The sequence below is a fragment of the Vipera berus genome (assembly GCF_964194415.1).
Source record: "Vipera berus genome assembly, chromosome: 2".
Lineage (NCBI taxonomy): Eukaryota > Metazoa > Chordata > Lepidosauria > Squamata > Viperidae > Vipera > Vipera berus.
Window position 1 is genome coordinate 209,324,611 of NC_138203.1, and position 14,418 is coordinate 209,339,028.

The 14,418-nt window shown below is 38.4% G+C and overlaps 1 protein-coding gene across 1 annotated transcript; it reads right to left on the reverse strand.

Annotated features, from left to right (window-relative positions):
• Positions 1 to 1,820: 1,820 nt before the first annotated feature.
• Positions 1,821 to 13,602, reverse strand: NMUR2 (neuromedin U receptor 2; the record flags this gene model as incomplete). Its single annotated transcript, XM_081319038.1, has 4 exons — positions 1,821 to 2,068; positions 9,710 to 9,835; positions 10,825 to 10,909; positions 12,883 to 13,602. The coding sequence occupies 4 exons, from the start codon at positions 13,600 to 13,602 to the stop codon at positions 1,821 to 1,823; spliced, it is 1,179 nt and encodes a 392-aa protein (XP_081175164.1).
• Between the last annotated feature and the right edge of the window lie 816 nt (positions 13,603 to 14,418).

Here is a 14,418-nt window from a genome sequence, read left to right on the forward strand (position 1 = left end):
TTGTCATGAATTTCTTTTGATACAAAATGTCATAATCTTCTAAAGTGGTACATGTTGCACCACCACTCACTGTTGTCTCAAACAACAGTAGAAACAAGCATCTTTTGTATTTACAGTATAAAAACAGACAGACAATCATATCATGACATTATGCCATATCATGGGCTATTTTGTTCATTTTTTCCCCTTTTAAGCTTACGTACTTAATTTACCTGCTTTCAACAGTAGACATGCTTTACAGAATAAAAGAAAATGATCCATTGTGTAGTATTAACAGGCTTTTAGAAAATAACATTTTGTTAAATAGGGATAAATGCATGTAGCTCTTGTTATTTTTCTTTTTCTCTTGAAAAATTTGCATTGAAAAACATTGGGCTAGGTTTGAGGCATACAACCTAATAGAGAACAAATGCACTTTGTTCATTTTGTCTGCTTTTATCATAGAAACAAATTTCAGAGTACAAGTCAATTCTTCTTCTGGCCAAAGATAATGTCTACAGTCAACATCAAATTCAGCTATGTTCTCATTCTGCATGAACACCCTTGCTCATCTGTATTGTACATTTCAGATCCTACTCATTTTATTTGTACCTTTTTTTCTTATATGGGTTTTGTATATGAGAACAAGGGATCAATGACCAGTTTCTTTGGCATGTGGGAAAATGTTTAAATAACTCAAAACAATTCAGAATAATTTATTATAATTTACCTTTTATAGTTCATGAAACTTCCATACTTTAAAAGTTACCATATTTTCCGGCGTATAAGACGACTGGGCGTATAAGACGACCCCCGACTTTTGAGAAGATTTTCAAGATTTTTCGTCTTATACGCCGGAAAATACTTACATGCCAGTTGCCAAGTGTCCGACACAAGCCCGATTCAGCTCCGTCTGATGCAGATGGTGCAAAGCCCTGCCGGTTCCCGCCCGACACTGGACAGCTCCGCCGGTGCCGCCTCGAGATGGAAGGGCGTGAGGCGCCTGCCACGGCTCCCCGAGCACTCCTTAGTAGTCAGGGAGTGCGTGCGTGCGCAAGACTGCCCTGCCGGCTTCCACCCGACGCCAGCCTGCCCTGCTTCCTCCACAGTGAGAGGGGAGGGCATGCCTTCCCAGGCTCGTCGACTTGCATCCACTCTGGAGCCAAAAGGGGCTTTTCCTTCCACCCACCCTTTGGAATAAACGCAAGAGCTCCCTGGGTCTGGTGTTTGCAAGGGGGAGGGGAAGGGGCTTAGAGGCTCTTGAGGGTGGGAAGGGAGAGTCACGTTGGAGGGGGGACTGGACTAAGGAGGCTTGAAGTTGCTTTGCAAGAACGGGGGCGCTCGATTGATTTATGTACTATTTTCCGGTGTATAAGACGACTGGGCATATAAGACGACCCCCCAACTTTTGAGAAGATTTTCATGGGTTAAAAAGTCGTCTTATACGCCGGAAAATACGGTATCTCTCTGCTTGGGCTTTTCCTCAGCAGAGGAAGCCAACTAGTTCTTATTGATACATTACTGTATATGGATATTTTATTGCTAATCAAAACAGTTTTAAGCTTCTGGTTTATTTTTAATCCATTGGATTGAAAATGGATAATCATTGTATGAAAATAATTTACTAATATTGCATCATATTTTATCTTGCATACCATTTGGAGTTTATTTCAACAATGAATTATACTTGGAATCTCTTAGTGTCAAAAGCATTGTTTCTATTTGGTCCTTATGGATCAATAACTGTTTGACAGGACATTTAATTTGTTTATTTATTACATGCATATGGCTGCCCATCTCACAAGAAGTGACTCTTTCACGGATACTATTGTCATGGGCTATTAGACAGGTGAGAACTCGGAAGGAAGATTGATGCATACTTGGGTGGCTTCACTCTTCAGCATATCCTGCTTTGTTGTGTTCCCCCAATATGAAAATAATTTGCCGGATTTGGGATGACTTGTAGGATGTCTATGGTGCCAATATTTGTGCAGAGGAGAGATGACACTTAGAAAAGCCATCCTAAAACGCCGGGAGAGCACATGATAGATTATGGGATTCACAGCAGAACTCAAATAGAAGAAAACACCTACAGGAGAGTTAATGAGTGAGGGAATGAGAGAGAGATGAAAACAACAGGTAAAATCAACAGCAACTTGAAAAAATATCAGGGAGAGAAAAATAGAAAAATATAAATGTTTTAGGATACTTATCTCAGTTTAACTAGTTGACAGACACATGATTAGCTATATGTTACCATATCTTTCTAAAACATAGTTTCTGCTGATTCAAAAATGTTACTTCAACTATATTAACTCTTCTCTGAGATCAAAATTTTAACAAGAAGTGCTCCCAGCTGCAATTGCCATATGTGTAGAATCCCACAATTCTATAGCTAGTAGGGCCATAGATAAGAATTCTGGGAATTGACATCCACACGCTTGGAAGTTATCAAGGTTGGGAGACACTGCAACCATTCACAAAATCATTATAACAACATGATAATATTTAATTTAGGCCAAAGTACTACATGACAACTGGAAATTTCCATTTTGGAATATAGGATCTACAGTATAAACCACTGCATACCGCTGCACAGATAGGTTCTGTAAAGAACTTGTGTAGGAGCTATCTCTTTTTACCAGATGCTTGCCCATCTACAGATTTTGTTTTTCTTTATTTCCTCCCCACTTATAACTGGCAGATTTATTCTCATGTGGGACAGTCCCAATTTTGGTGAAAAGGGTTCTCAAAGGGTGAAAGAAAATGGAAGGATAGAAACATTTAATGGTTGTATTTGCAAGGTGTTTTGTTGCAATGTTTTATTGGACCCTTTCACTGATTTTGAGAACAGAGACAACAGAGATAGTGACACAGTATTGGGGAGGAGCAAATGCTGATCCTATCTTCAAAAAGGGGGGGAAAGAGAAACCAGGAGCTGAACTATACTAGGAAGGAGCACGTACAAAAAGATCTGGGAGTCTTGATGAATCACAACTTGAATGTGAGTATGATGCAGCTGCTACACAACAAAGGCTGCATCAACAAAGTGTAGATCAAGAAAAATAATCAGTCCTCTGCATTCTGCATTTGTCTGATTGCATCTAGAATACTGCATCAAGTCTTACTGCCTCATGTTAGAAATGAAACTGATATTCTCTGAAAGGTGCTTTTTCAAAAGGCAACTGAAGATTCTTGGATGAGAAGCAAAACTTCTCCATCAAGGAACAACAAAGAAAGTCCAGTTGGACCTGGATGACTGAAAATCTCCACAGACAATACTAATGCTGACAAACTATAGCCTACCACGAGGAAAGGAGTCAAGGTTATAAGGGACCTAGGAAGAGAAACTTAAAAGGAGCAATGAGAAATAGGGAACGGCTGCTGGAATTGGGTATGTGTAGTTTAATGAAGAGAAGGATGAGGGGGGACATGATAGCAGTGTTCCAATATCTCAGGGGATGCCACAAAGAAGAGGGAGTCAAGCCATTCTCCAAAGCACCTGAAGGCAAGACAAGAAGCAACGGATGGAAACTAGTCAAGGAGAGAAGCAACCTAGAACTAAGGAGAAACTTCCTGACAGTTAGAACAATTAACCAGTGGAACAACCTGCCTCCAGAAGTGGTGAATGCTCCAACACTGAAAGTTTTTAAGAAGAGACTGGACAGCCATTTGCCTGAAATGGTATAGGGTTTCCTGCCTGAGCAGGGGGTTGGACTAGATGACCTCCAAGGTCCCTTCCAACTTCTTCTTCTTCTTCTTCTTCTTCTTCTTCTTCTTCTTCTTCTTCTTCTTCTTCTTCTTCTTCTTCTTCTTCTTCTTCTTCTTCTTCTTCTTCTTCTTCTTCTTCTTCTTCTTCTTCTTCTTCTTCTTATTATTATTATTATTATTATTATTATTATTATTATTATTATTATTATTATTATTATTAAATGCTGGGTAGGTTGATGTGAAATTACAGGGAAGCATGACAGTTGACTTCAAGCATCTGAATTGATGTCATGTAGAAGAAGGGGCAGAATTGTTGCCAGTTATTCAAGAAGGCAAGACATGAAATTAAATTACTGGAAAGTAGATTTCCAAGGAATAACAGGAACAAGTTCCTAATGACAAGGTGCTATTCAATAATAAATCAGTTGGTTTGGAAAGGTGATGGATTTTTTTGGAAATTCCAAAGGTGCTTTTCAAAAGGCAAGTGAACTTTCTAGGTTTTTTTTTCTTTGAAAATGTTTCAATTCTCATCCAAGAAGCTTCTTCAGCTTCTTCAATTTTTCAGAACTGTAGAAACATCTTGGATGCAAAGTGAAATGTTTTGCAAGGGAAAAAAACATCAAGAGAGTCCACTTGCCTTTTGAAAAGCACCTTTGGGAGCTGGATGATTGAAAATCTCCATAGATGCTTTGCTGGAAATGTTTATACAGAAGTTAGATGCTGCAGTTTTTGGATTCCACATTAGTCAGGAATGCGGACTAGTTGATATTTAATGTAAATTCTAATCCTTACATTCTATAATTATATAATTATATGAGTCACATGGATTTCAAATACCCAATTTCCTAATATTATGGCTGTTGCCCAGACTTCTGTGAGTGGAAGGCTATACACTAGAGATGCCTAGATAGGGAAAAACTAGGATGATTCTCAGTGTGGTGAAGAGAAAGCCTAGCTTTATTATGAATAAGCCACGGGACACAGTATGAGTGCTTGCGAACTGAGTGCCTGTTGAGGATAAAGGCCGCTCTGAAGAAGGACCTGGCTGGGGTAGGTTGGAGAAGAAAGTGGTGGGAGTACTGATGCTAGAGACCAACAAAAAACTAGACATAAGGCATCTGGACAAATATACTTCCCCACCATTTTGTGCTACCTGACCTTGATAAGATTTATTGCCCAGACAAAGGAAAGAGAGGTTCTCCCAGCTGGAAAGAACTATAGACTATTGTACAAGTAAGGAGTTTCCTATAACCCTTGAAGTTGGAGAGGTTGTTGAGACTGTTGATGAGAGAGCAGGTAAACAATTTGCCAAGATCCATTATTTCCATGCTTAGATATTTTACTTTGAGTATTACTGTGAGTTCTTGGTTTGGAATGCTGAGGGTGCAAGAGCATGTTTTTGTTTTAAATACAGTAGTAGCCAAAATTGTGGAAACCTTTAGGGAAAAGTGTATTTTTGAGGTTTGATGGCTAATAACACCACTTTTTTTGCAGTAGTACCATAGTAGTACCAAAAAAATTATAAATGGAAAGATAATTTAATCAAGAATGTCATGCAACATAGTTTGTTCAATTATCTGTACTGTACTCTATGAAAAGTTATAGCCAAATAACCAGAAAAAGGAAGCACCACTTGCTTAGGTTGATATCAGGCAGTTTTCCTTCATCTGATCATAGCCAATGAGCATGAGTGTTTAGAGAGCCAATCAGGTGTCATCTTGTTTTGGCAATGAGCCAATCAGATCACAGTAGGATTCAGTTATTGATGTCATGTATTGAAGCTGAGAGGGGGACATTTGTCAGTGTGTTATGTGATCGCTATCAAGTTGGTTGGTTTTTTTTCCCCCTTTCATTTAGTGAGCTTGTAAAACATAATAAAATTAAAGTAATGGTGCAAAGAGTTGACTGGTTGCCCAGAAAACAATGTAAAATAGTAGTATTAAGTGAACAAGGCTACAGTTATAAATAAATTAGAATAAAAATTGGTGGAAACTTAACTAAAGGTTAAGTTACTGTAAACTTTTCCCAGAAGGTTTCCACAATTTTGGCCACTACTGTATTGGGATAATAAACCTCATCAGTTCTCTACAGCTTTGGAGAGTCCAGCATTTGCTTTCTGTTATACTTAGCTTCCTACCTTTGTCTACGAGGGTCTCTGCTTACATTCTCATTTCCTTCTTATGATTTTACCCTATTTCACAGGTCCACTGCCAACCAGGAGATGTTTTATGAGTATATATTACATTATTAATATATTTTGTATGGTCCTGCTGATGCAAGGCATCCTTCCCCACATTCTAAAGCTCCTCAAAGTATTTGAATTTTATATTTATTTCTAAACCTCTATAATGAGCAAAAATTTAAAGATTCTTCTGGTAATTACTAATGAAATTCCCTGCTTGCCTAATAAATGCTTAAGTAGAACATTTTGTGTATTAATATACATATATCTATCTATCTATCTTATAGGGACGCGGTGGCTCAGTGGGTTAGGACGCTGAGCTTGTTGATCAGAAGGTCGGCAATTTGGCAGGTCGAATCCTGAGTGCCGTGTAGCAGAGTGAGCGCCTGTTACTTGTCCCAGCTTCTGCCAACCTAGCAGTTCGAAAGCACGTAAAAATGCAAGTAGAAAAATAGGGACCACTATGGTGGGAAGGTAACAGCGTTCTGTGCACCTTTGGCATCTAGTCATGTCGGTCACATGACCATGGAGACGTCCTCGGACAAGCACTGGCTCTTCGGCTTTGAAACGGAGATGAGCACCGGCCCCTAGAGTCGGAAACGACTAGCATGCATGTGTGGGGGAACCTTTACCTTTACTTTGTATCTATCTATCTATCATCTATCTATCTATCTATCTATCTATCTATCTATCTATCTATCTATCTATCTATCTATCTATCTATCTATCTACACACACACATTTATACACACACACACACACACATTAGAGATAGTCCACTAACAACTGTAATGGCTTTACATATATTTAATAGCAAAAGTGCTGACTCTAGTATCTAGTATCTAGCATGATAGCACTTCTGCAAATTCTCATTTTTTAAAAAAACACACACAACTTCAGCATACATTTAGACCAATTTTCATCCAAATTATCCCAAAATACAACAAAAGCTAGGCTTTCACTCTGCATATGTACTTGCACTCTTTGTTTCCTTTCTTCTTGTCTCCGGCAGGCAGCCAGTGTACCCTGTCTAGGTGGCTGATCAAAAAATGCACTGAACACTGTTTTAAATATAAAAAAAATCCAGAAGAAATGTTTAGCTTCTTCTTTATCTTGCTTTACTTAGAGGATGATAAAAGACCCTCCCAAACTACAGGAGCCTGCATCTGCACCTTATTGTTAGCCCGGCAGGTGCTTCTGGAGAAAAAAGGACAATAGCTAGCCTGCAGTACATCAGCAGCATATATGAATGACTTCAAGTATGCCGGATGAGAAAAATGGCTGTACACCTTATTGTACCTTGTGGCACATTAATTCTGAGGCCCAGGAAAATTCTGCAACTTACTAACATTTGCTTGTTGCAATTGTTTTCATTGATATTAGGGGAAGGATTACATGTTTTAATAATGGTTTATAAAGATTAAAATTTGTCTGCAAAAAACTGTGTTACAGTGCTGAATTACATCATCACAGTTGAGATTTCCTTAGGATAATTGTCTCTACTTTATAAAGAATAACAGTAAGGTAACTATGGCTATCGATCAGATGTCAATCAGAAGGTCGGCAATTTGGCAGGTCGAATCCCGAGTGCCGCGTAGCAGAGTGAGCGTCTGTTACTCATCCCAGCTTCTGCCAACCAAGCAGTTCGAAAGCACAGAAAAATGCAAGTAGAAAAATAGGGACCACTACGGTGGGAAGGTAACAGCGTTCCGTGCACCTTTGGTGTCTAGTCATGCCGGCCACATAACCACAGAGATGTCCTTGGACAAGTGCTAGCTCTTCGGCTTTGAAACGGAGATGAGCACCGGCCCCTAGAGTTGGAAACGACTAGCACGCATGTGCGGGGGAACCTTTACCTTTACCTTAACTATGGCTAACAACATCATAATAATAACATAAATAATAGTATGGTTGACAAACCATAATCAATAAGTCTTTAATGGTACTACATCTACATGTAGGAAAGTAAGGAGTGGGGTCCTATAAGTTTCTGTCTTAGGCCCAGTACTCTTCAATATTTTCATAAATGACTTTGATGAGGGAATAGGAGGGGAACTCATCAAATTTGCAGATGATACTAAACTGGTAGGGATGGCATGATAGCAGTGTTCCAATATTTGAGGGGCTGCCACAAAGAAGAGAGAGTCAACCTATTTTCCAAAGCACCAGAAGGCAAGACAAGAAACAATGGATGGAAACTAATCAAAGAGAGAACCAACCTGGAATTAAGGATAAACTTCCTAACAGTGAGAACAATTAACCTGAGGAACAGCTTGCCTTCAGAAGTTGTAGGGGCTTCATCACTCGAGGCTTTTAAGAAAAGACTGGACAGCCACCTGTCTGAAATGGTATAGGGTCTCCTGCTTGTGCATGGGTTGGACTAGAAGATATTCAAGGTCCCTTTCAGCTCTATTCTGGTTGGATTAACAAATGCCAGTGTAACATTTAACAAGTGGGAAAGAAATAAGAATAGAAAAAGGGATTAGAGAGCCAGTTTGGTGTCACGGTTAAGATACCAGGCTAGAAACTGGGAGACCTTGAGTTCTAGTCCCAATTTAGGCACAAAATCAGCTGGGTAACATTGGATCAATCACTCTCTTTCAGGCCTAGAAAGTAGCTAATGGCAAACCACTTCTGAAAAACCATGTCAAGAAAACTGCAGGGACTTGTCCAGGCAGTCTCTAAGAATTGAATGGAAGAAAATAATAGATTCAGGCTTTTCTTCTCATAGAACGCTCAGAACGGTGTTCTGGCACCTCTTTTTTTGCAAAAAAAAAAGCTCCCTCTATTGGCTTTAGGAGTAGGCAATCTTGGCTCTTTTTTATGACTCGTGGACTTCAACTCCCAGAAATCCTGAGCCAGCCATGCTGAGGGGAATGAGAGAGGTTTCCAAGCTGAGCCATGCTGGCTCAGGAATTCTGGGAGTTGAAGTCCTTGAGTCATAAAAGAGCCAAGGTTGCCTACCCTGCACTAGAGGAGGACATTAAAATTATTTACAAGGTTACTTCTTTAGGAACTAAACTTTTAGAATCTAAAACAGCTAATTCAAAAAAGCCAACAGGAAAGAACCTCACATTTTTCATCTGCTTCTGTCTTTTGGAAGGTAAAATTAGATAACAAAACAATTTATTTCCTATGTTAACATCTCTGCAATGAAATCAATAAAGGTAACAGGAAAGAAATGAGAAACATTTTTCTCAACGTAATATGTCTAATTTAGCTGATGCTAGAAAAAATAGTATCTTTTGTAAATACTCTTGAAAACTATTTTGAATCCATAACCATCTATTACAACTAAACCACTTTAAATTAAACAATTCTTAAGAATGAAATATTCTTAATTTGGACTTTACTTTTACTGTACACAAGATGACCCCAGCATGAATAATTCTCTCAAAGGCCTTACAGTCCAGACAGGAGTGTAATTGGAACACTGATTGATTCTTCCTGGCAATAGCTGCCACTTGCTTCTTGAATGATGTGTTTTCAAATTCAATTATCAATTTATTCAAATTTAATTTTACTATATGTCAGGCTATGAAGGAGCGATAGTAGAATAAAAAAATAACCCCTTTTCTTTCTAATATATTTACTTATGATGGAGCTAGCTGTGTTGTTAGGTCAAAGTAGGGCAGTTTAAGCTTCTGACTGGATGTTCTAAAGAACAGCACATTTTAAATTATTTAATTTCTTCTTGTACTTTTATTGGAAAGAAGAACAGGTAACATTCATTGAACTTTCTTCCTTATGGGCTGGATAAGCTTAATTTATTTGGGGTCTACACATCTTAAAAATTAAATATTTAGGGTCAATAATATATCCAAGCTGAAATATTACCTGAAATCACATGGATTATGTTGAAAATATTTGCAAGAGGTTCTGTCCAGGTTGCAACAAAGCTGTAGAAAAGACGATCTATGTGGAATGGGGCCCAACATACCCCAAAAACGATTACTAGGACAACTGACAGAGAGAGAATAAGAGCAGAGTAAAGTGTATAATTTCTTGGTTTGATGTACTAAACCCCAAGGATATAAACAATTCAGATGTCTTCCCAACTCATCAAAACCTGGGTGAGCTCTGGGAATTTATTTACTACATCTTTTTATATTAGGTAAAGGTAAAGGTTCCCCCGCACATGCATGCTAGTCATTTCCAACTCTAGGGGCTGGTGCTCATCTCCGTTTCAAAGCCAAGGAGCCAGCGCTTGTCCGAGGACGTCTTCGTGGTCATGTGGCCAGCATGACTAGACCCCAAAGGCGCACGGAACGCTGTTACCTTCCCACCGTGGTGGTCCCTATTTTTCTACTTGCATTTTTACGTGCTTTCGAACTGCTAGGTTGGCAGAAGCTGGAACGAGTAACAGGTGCTCACTCTGTTACGCAGCACTCAGGATTCGACCTGCCAAACTGCTGACCTTCTGATCGACAAGCTCAGCATCCTAACCCACTGAGCCACCGTGTCCCTTTTTATATTAAATATAGATAAAATTGTTGTATTTTGTTATCCAGATTAAGGGCAGTGAAAGAGAAATAGAAAGAATTTGTTGCAAACTTTCCTCCTTTCTTGAACTGTCTCTTCCCCCCTCCTAACCAAGGCAAGTCTTCTTAGAAGGAGAAATAAGATTGCAGCACAGTTTTTCTGGCCCCAATGAAACAAAATTTATTGACAGAAGTACGTATCGTATATTTGTCCTTCTGCTCAATAAAGCAGTTCTCCAGAACAGAATCTTTTATCTGGAATTAGAACAACAATGACTTCTCAGATAACTGATACTCTAAACATTGCTACATCCATTCTTCTTTCCTTCCTTTCTGAAATCTTCCATAATGAATAACAAACTGGACCCAGATGCCTATATAGATGACATCTAATGGTCTAAAATATATTATTCTAGACTTAACCTGCTTAATAATAAGTGAATAATACAAAAACACCATTTTGGTACTCACACAGCATCTTTGTGATAGACTTTCTACATGATAGTTTAACATTCATCCGCATTTCTTTTGCTTCCAAGCATCTGTCTCTTCCCAGCTAATAGGAAGAAAAGTAAAAAAAGTAAACTGAAAATCAATTCAATCAATTAATTAATTTTTCCATCAGATTTGCTCATATTGTAACTACTTTCTCTAAAGTTGTTGATCAATGCAATCTGTTGGAGATAAGTAAATATCCATCTTACCTACTTTGGTAAATAAAGCAAAGTTTACTTAGGTAAAATTATCCCCCTTGTAGCATTGTAAGAATAGATCACATAATAGAACTGGAGTGGTTTGAGCAAATGCAACTGAGGATAACAGTGCAATAGATAAAAAAAACACTATTTCTTCTGGTGTATTTTTCTCAAGGTTTTACTATATGTCATTGTGCAGAATCAGATTTTACTGAAATAACTCCAAAATTCTGAGGAGTCCCCCCCCCTTTTTCCCCCTCACAAACACATTTAGAGAAGTCCCTTAGGTAAATGTTTCACATTTTCTTGCTTGGGATCTAAAGAAATGAAGAAAAATCTTGGGAAGAGAACAAGTAGAAGAAAAATGGGCAATGCCCACTCTGAAGGGCTACATCCTGCGCTCCAGCTAATTGTGGTATTACTCTGTAGTTTTCTTGAAAGAGAAATCTGATTCTACTATTCACACCAGTCACATGCTGGAAAAATGCTATAATATGATTTGTTTGCTCCAAGTGAATTTCCCTTATTTTTTTCTTGAAAAACTAGTGACCTTTAATTTGCTTTTTAAAAAAATATCAAGTGAACTTAAGTTTCATTTCTCAAAGACCAAGTAATCACAATGCTGCTTAAATCATTTTCTCTGCTAAGCGTCTAGATGCAGTTCTAAAACTATATTGGCCAAAGAGTAAACTTATCTGCCATTTTTTTCCAACTAGTTAAACAAGAGAATAACAATGCATTCTGTGGCAATTAACAAAACATAAAAAGCAGGCATTTGTTTGAGCTTAATATATTATCCTTATGTTGTCAGAGGCTTAGAAACTTTATTATCCAGAATACAGCCCAGTAATTATTTTTATTCATGCATTTTTTCCCACCTGTTTAAGCAGTGTCTGTTATTATGTTCTGTTATCTCTGTTTATGGTTGTGCTATTATATATACTGGACAATAATGCAGGGCTTTTATGAACAGGTTTCATTCTGATTTTAATTAGGAGCACATACATTAATTCTGGAATCGTACATATAGACATTATTCCTTAAAAAGTCCTATGAAAAAAAATTGGAATAGTGTGTTCGTGTGTGTGTGTGTGTGTGTGTGTGTGTGTCTGTGTGTCTGTGTGCATGCGGGGATTAAATACTAACTTTTAAATCTGACTAGTTGATCTTACACAGTAATAAAGAAAGTAGAATTTTGGATAAAATGATACCATGGTAAAGGTGTTAAAATTAAATTCAGCTGAAATTATGTTACAAATAGTGTTGACAGCTGGTTTCTTTAATAATGTGAAACGGGCTTTTTTTATGAGCAATTCACTTCTAAAAAAAGGTAAAGGTTCCCCCGCACATGTGTGCTAGTCGTTTCCAACGGTGCTCATCTCCGTTTCAAAGCCGAAGAGCCAGCGCTTGTCCGAGGACGTCTCCGTGGTCATGTGGCCGGCATGACTAGACACCAAAGGCGCACGGAACGCTGTTACCTTCCCACCGTAGTGGTCCCTATTTTTCTACTTGCATTTTTACGTGCTTTCGAACTGCTAGGTTGGCAGAAGCTGGGACGAGTAACAGGCGCTCACTCTGTTACGCGGCACTCGGGATTCGACCCGCCAAACTGCCGACCTTCTGATCGACAAGCTCAGCGTCCTAACCCACTGAGCCACCGCGTCCCTTAATTCACTTCTATATGGTGATATTTCCTTAACCATTATGCATTTCCATACAAATGGCAAAACTGAAAAGATACATGAAGTATAGGTTGTAACAATGTCAAATGAGGTGAGTATTAAATATTAAATAAAGTAGAGAAAAACAGGACATAGTTTAGCTGAGAACTCACTTTCAGCCCCATCAGGCAGTAGAGCACACTGATGACACTCATTGGAAGCACATAAAACAAGAGAGAAGTTAACTGGACGATCCAGTTGTAGATCCACAAGGACTTGACCACAGCACAAATTGCAGAACCAGGGACTTCTGTGTGATTTGGAAAATACTGTAACACAATGCCATGGACGCTGGTATTGGGAAGAGAGAAGAGGACTGAAAGAAGCCATAGGATAAGGATGATCCTCAGAGCTCGCTGCTGGGTATTTTTCAGCCTGGCTTGAAAGGGGTGAAGAACTGCCATATATCTCTCTGTGCTAACCATGGTGACAATCATGATAGAAGCAAAGCATGCAGTCTCAAAAAAAGCTGTTTTAAAGTAGCAGCCTACTAATCCGAATAAGAAAGGGTAGTTGTTCCACATTTCATAAACTTCCAAAGGCATCCCACAGAGTAATACCAGCAGGTCTGAAATTGCAAGGCTAAAGAGATAGTAATTAGTGGGTGCTTTCAAATTCCTGTGCTTGAGAATCACCAGACACACTAAAAGGTTGCCAGATACACCAACTATGAAGATCAGAGCATAAATCCAAGTCATAGGCAAGGACAGGTGGCTGCTTTTTGGTCCATATAGAAAAAGAAGATAGTCTTCGGTGCTATTAAAATATTTTCTTAGTAGTTCTGTTTCTTCCATCCTGTGAACGTATTGAGATATATTTGTGGTACAATCCATTGTAGGAGCTGTGGGTAGAAAAATCTCTTTCATGGATCCAGTTTTATTCAAATTACCCAAGAGTTGTTGGCTTGAGATTCTCAGTGTTAAAAAAGTAGAAATGAAAGGAAGGGCAGAGCAGAGCAGGAAAAATGGAGACAAACACAACTGGAAAATCTCCTTTCAGTCTGGAAGCTTCAGACAACCAAGAGAATTTGTGGATGTATCTCAGTACATTTGTTTGTGTTTTTATAATTCTTTCCTTTTGAGAGTCATTTCAAGAGTAAGCTCCTCCTTTCACAGATACTCATTGGCTAGCTGCATAAATCAAATTATATGTTGATCAAGACTGTCTTGGCTATTCACATCATCTTTACTGGGGGAAAAAAAACATATCCTGAACAAGAAGCAAAGCTAAGGAAGGGGAGGAATGAAACTTAAAATATGAATCTTTGATATAAGGCCACCTACAAAATTCTCAGCTTGTGAATAATAATCCCAGAAGGGGAGAAATACAAACTAAAGGCTAACTAAAGTTTTGCTATGATTCATTTTTTCTGAACTAAAAGCTGTAGCCACCAAAAAAAAAACACCCCTAAAAATAAAGCTTGCAACATGTAGCAATTTAGCCCTTAAAGAGCTCAGCATTATATTCTGAACAAGCAACAGCAATAAAGACAACCAGATAGAGATCATGTATTAAGATAATTTGAGAGAGCCATGGATTGCCTGGTGCTGCACTTTATATATAGTAAAACCATCAAGATAACATTAAGATTACTGTATATAATAAAAAACCTCTTTTTTTAAGTTTAAGCATAAAAATACAATGTTCAT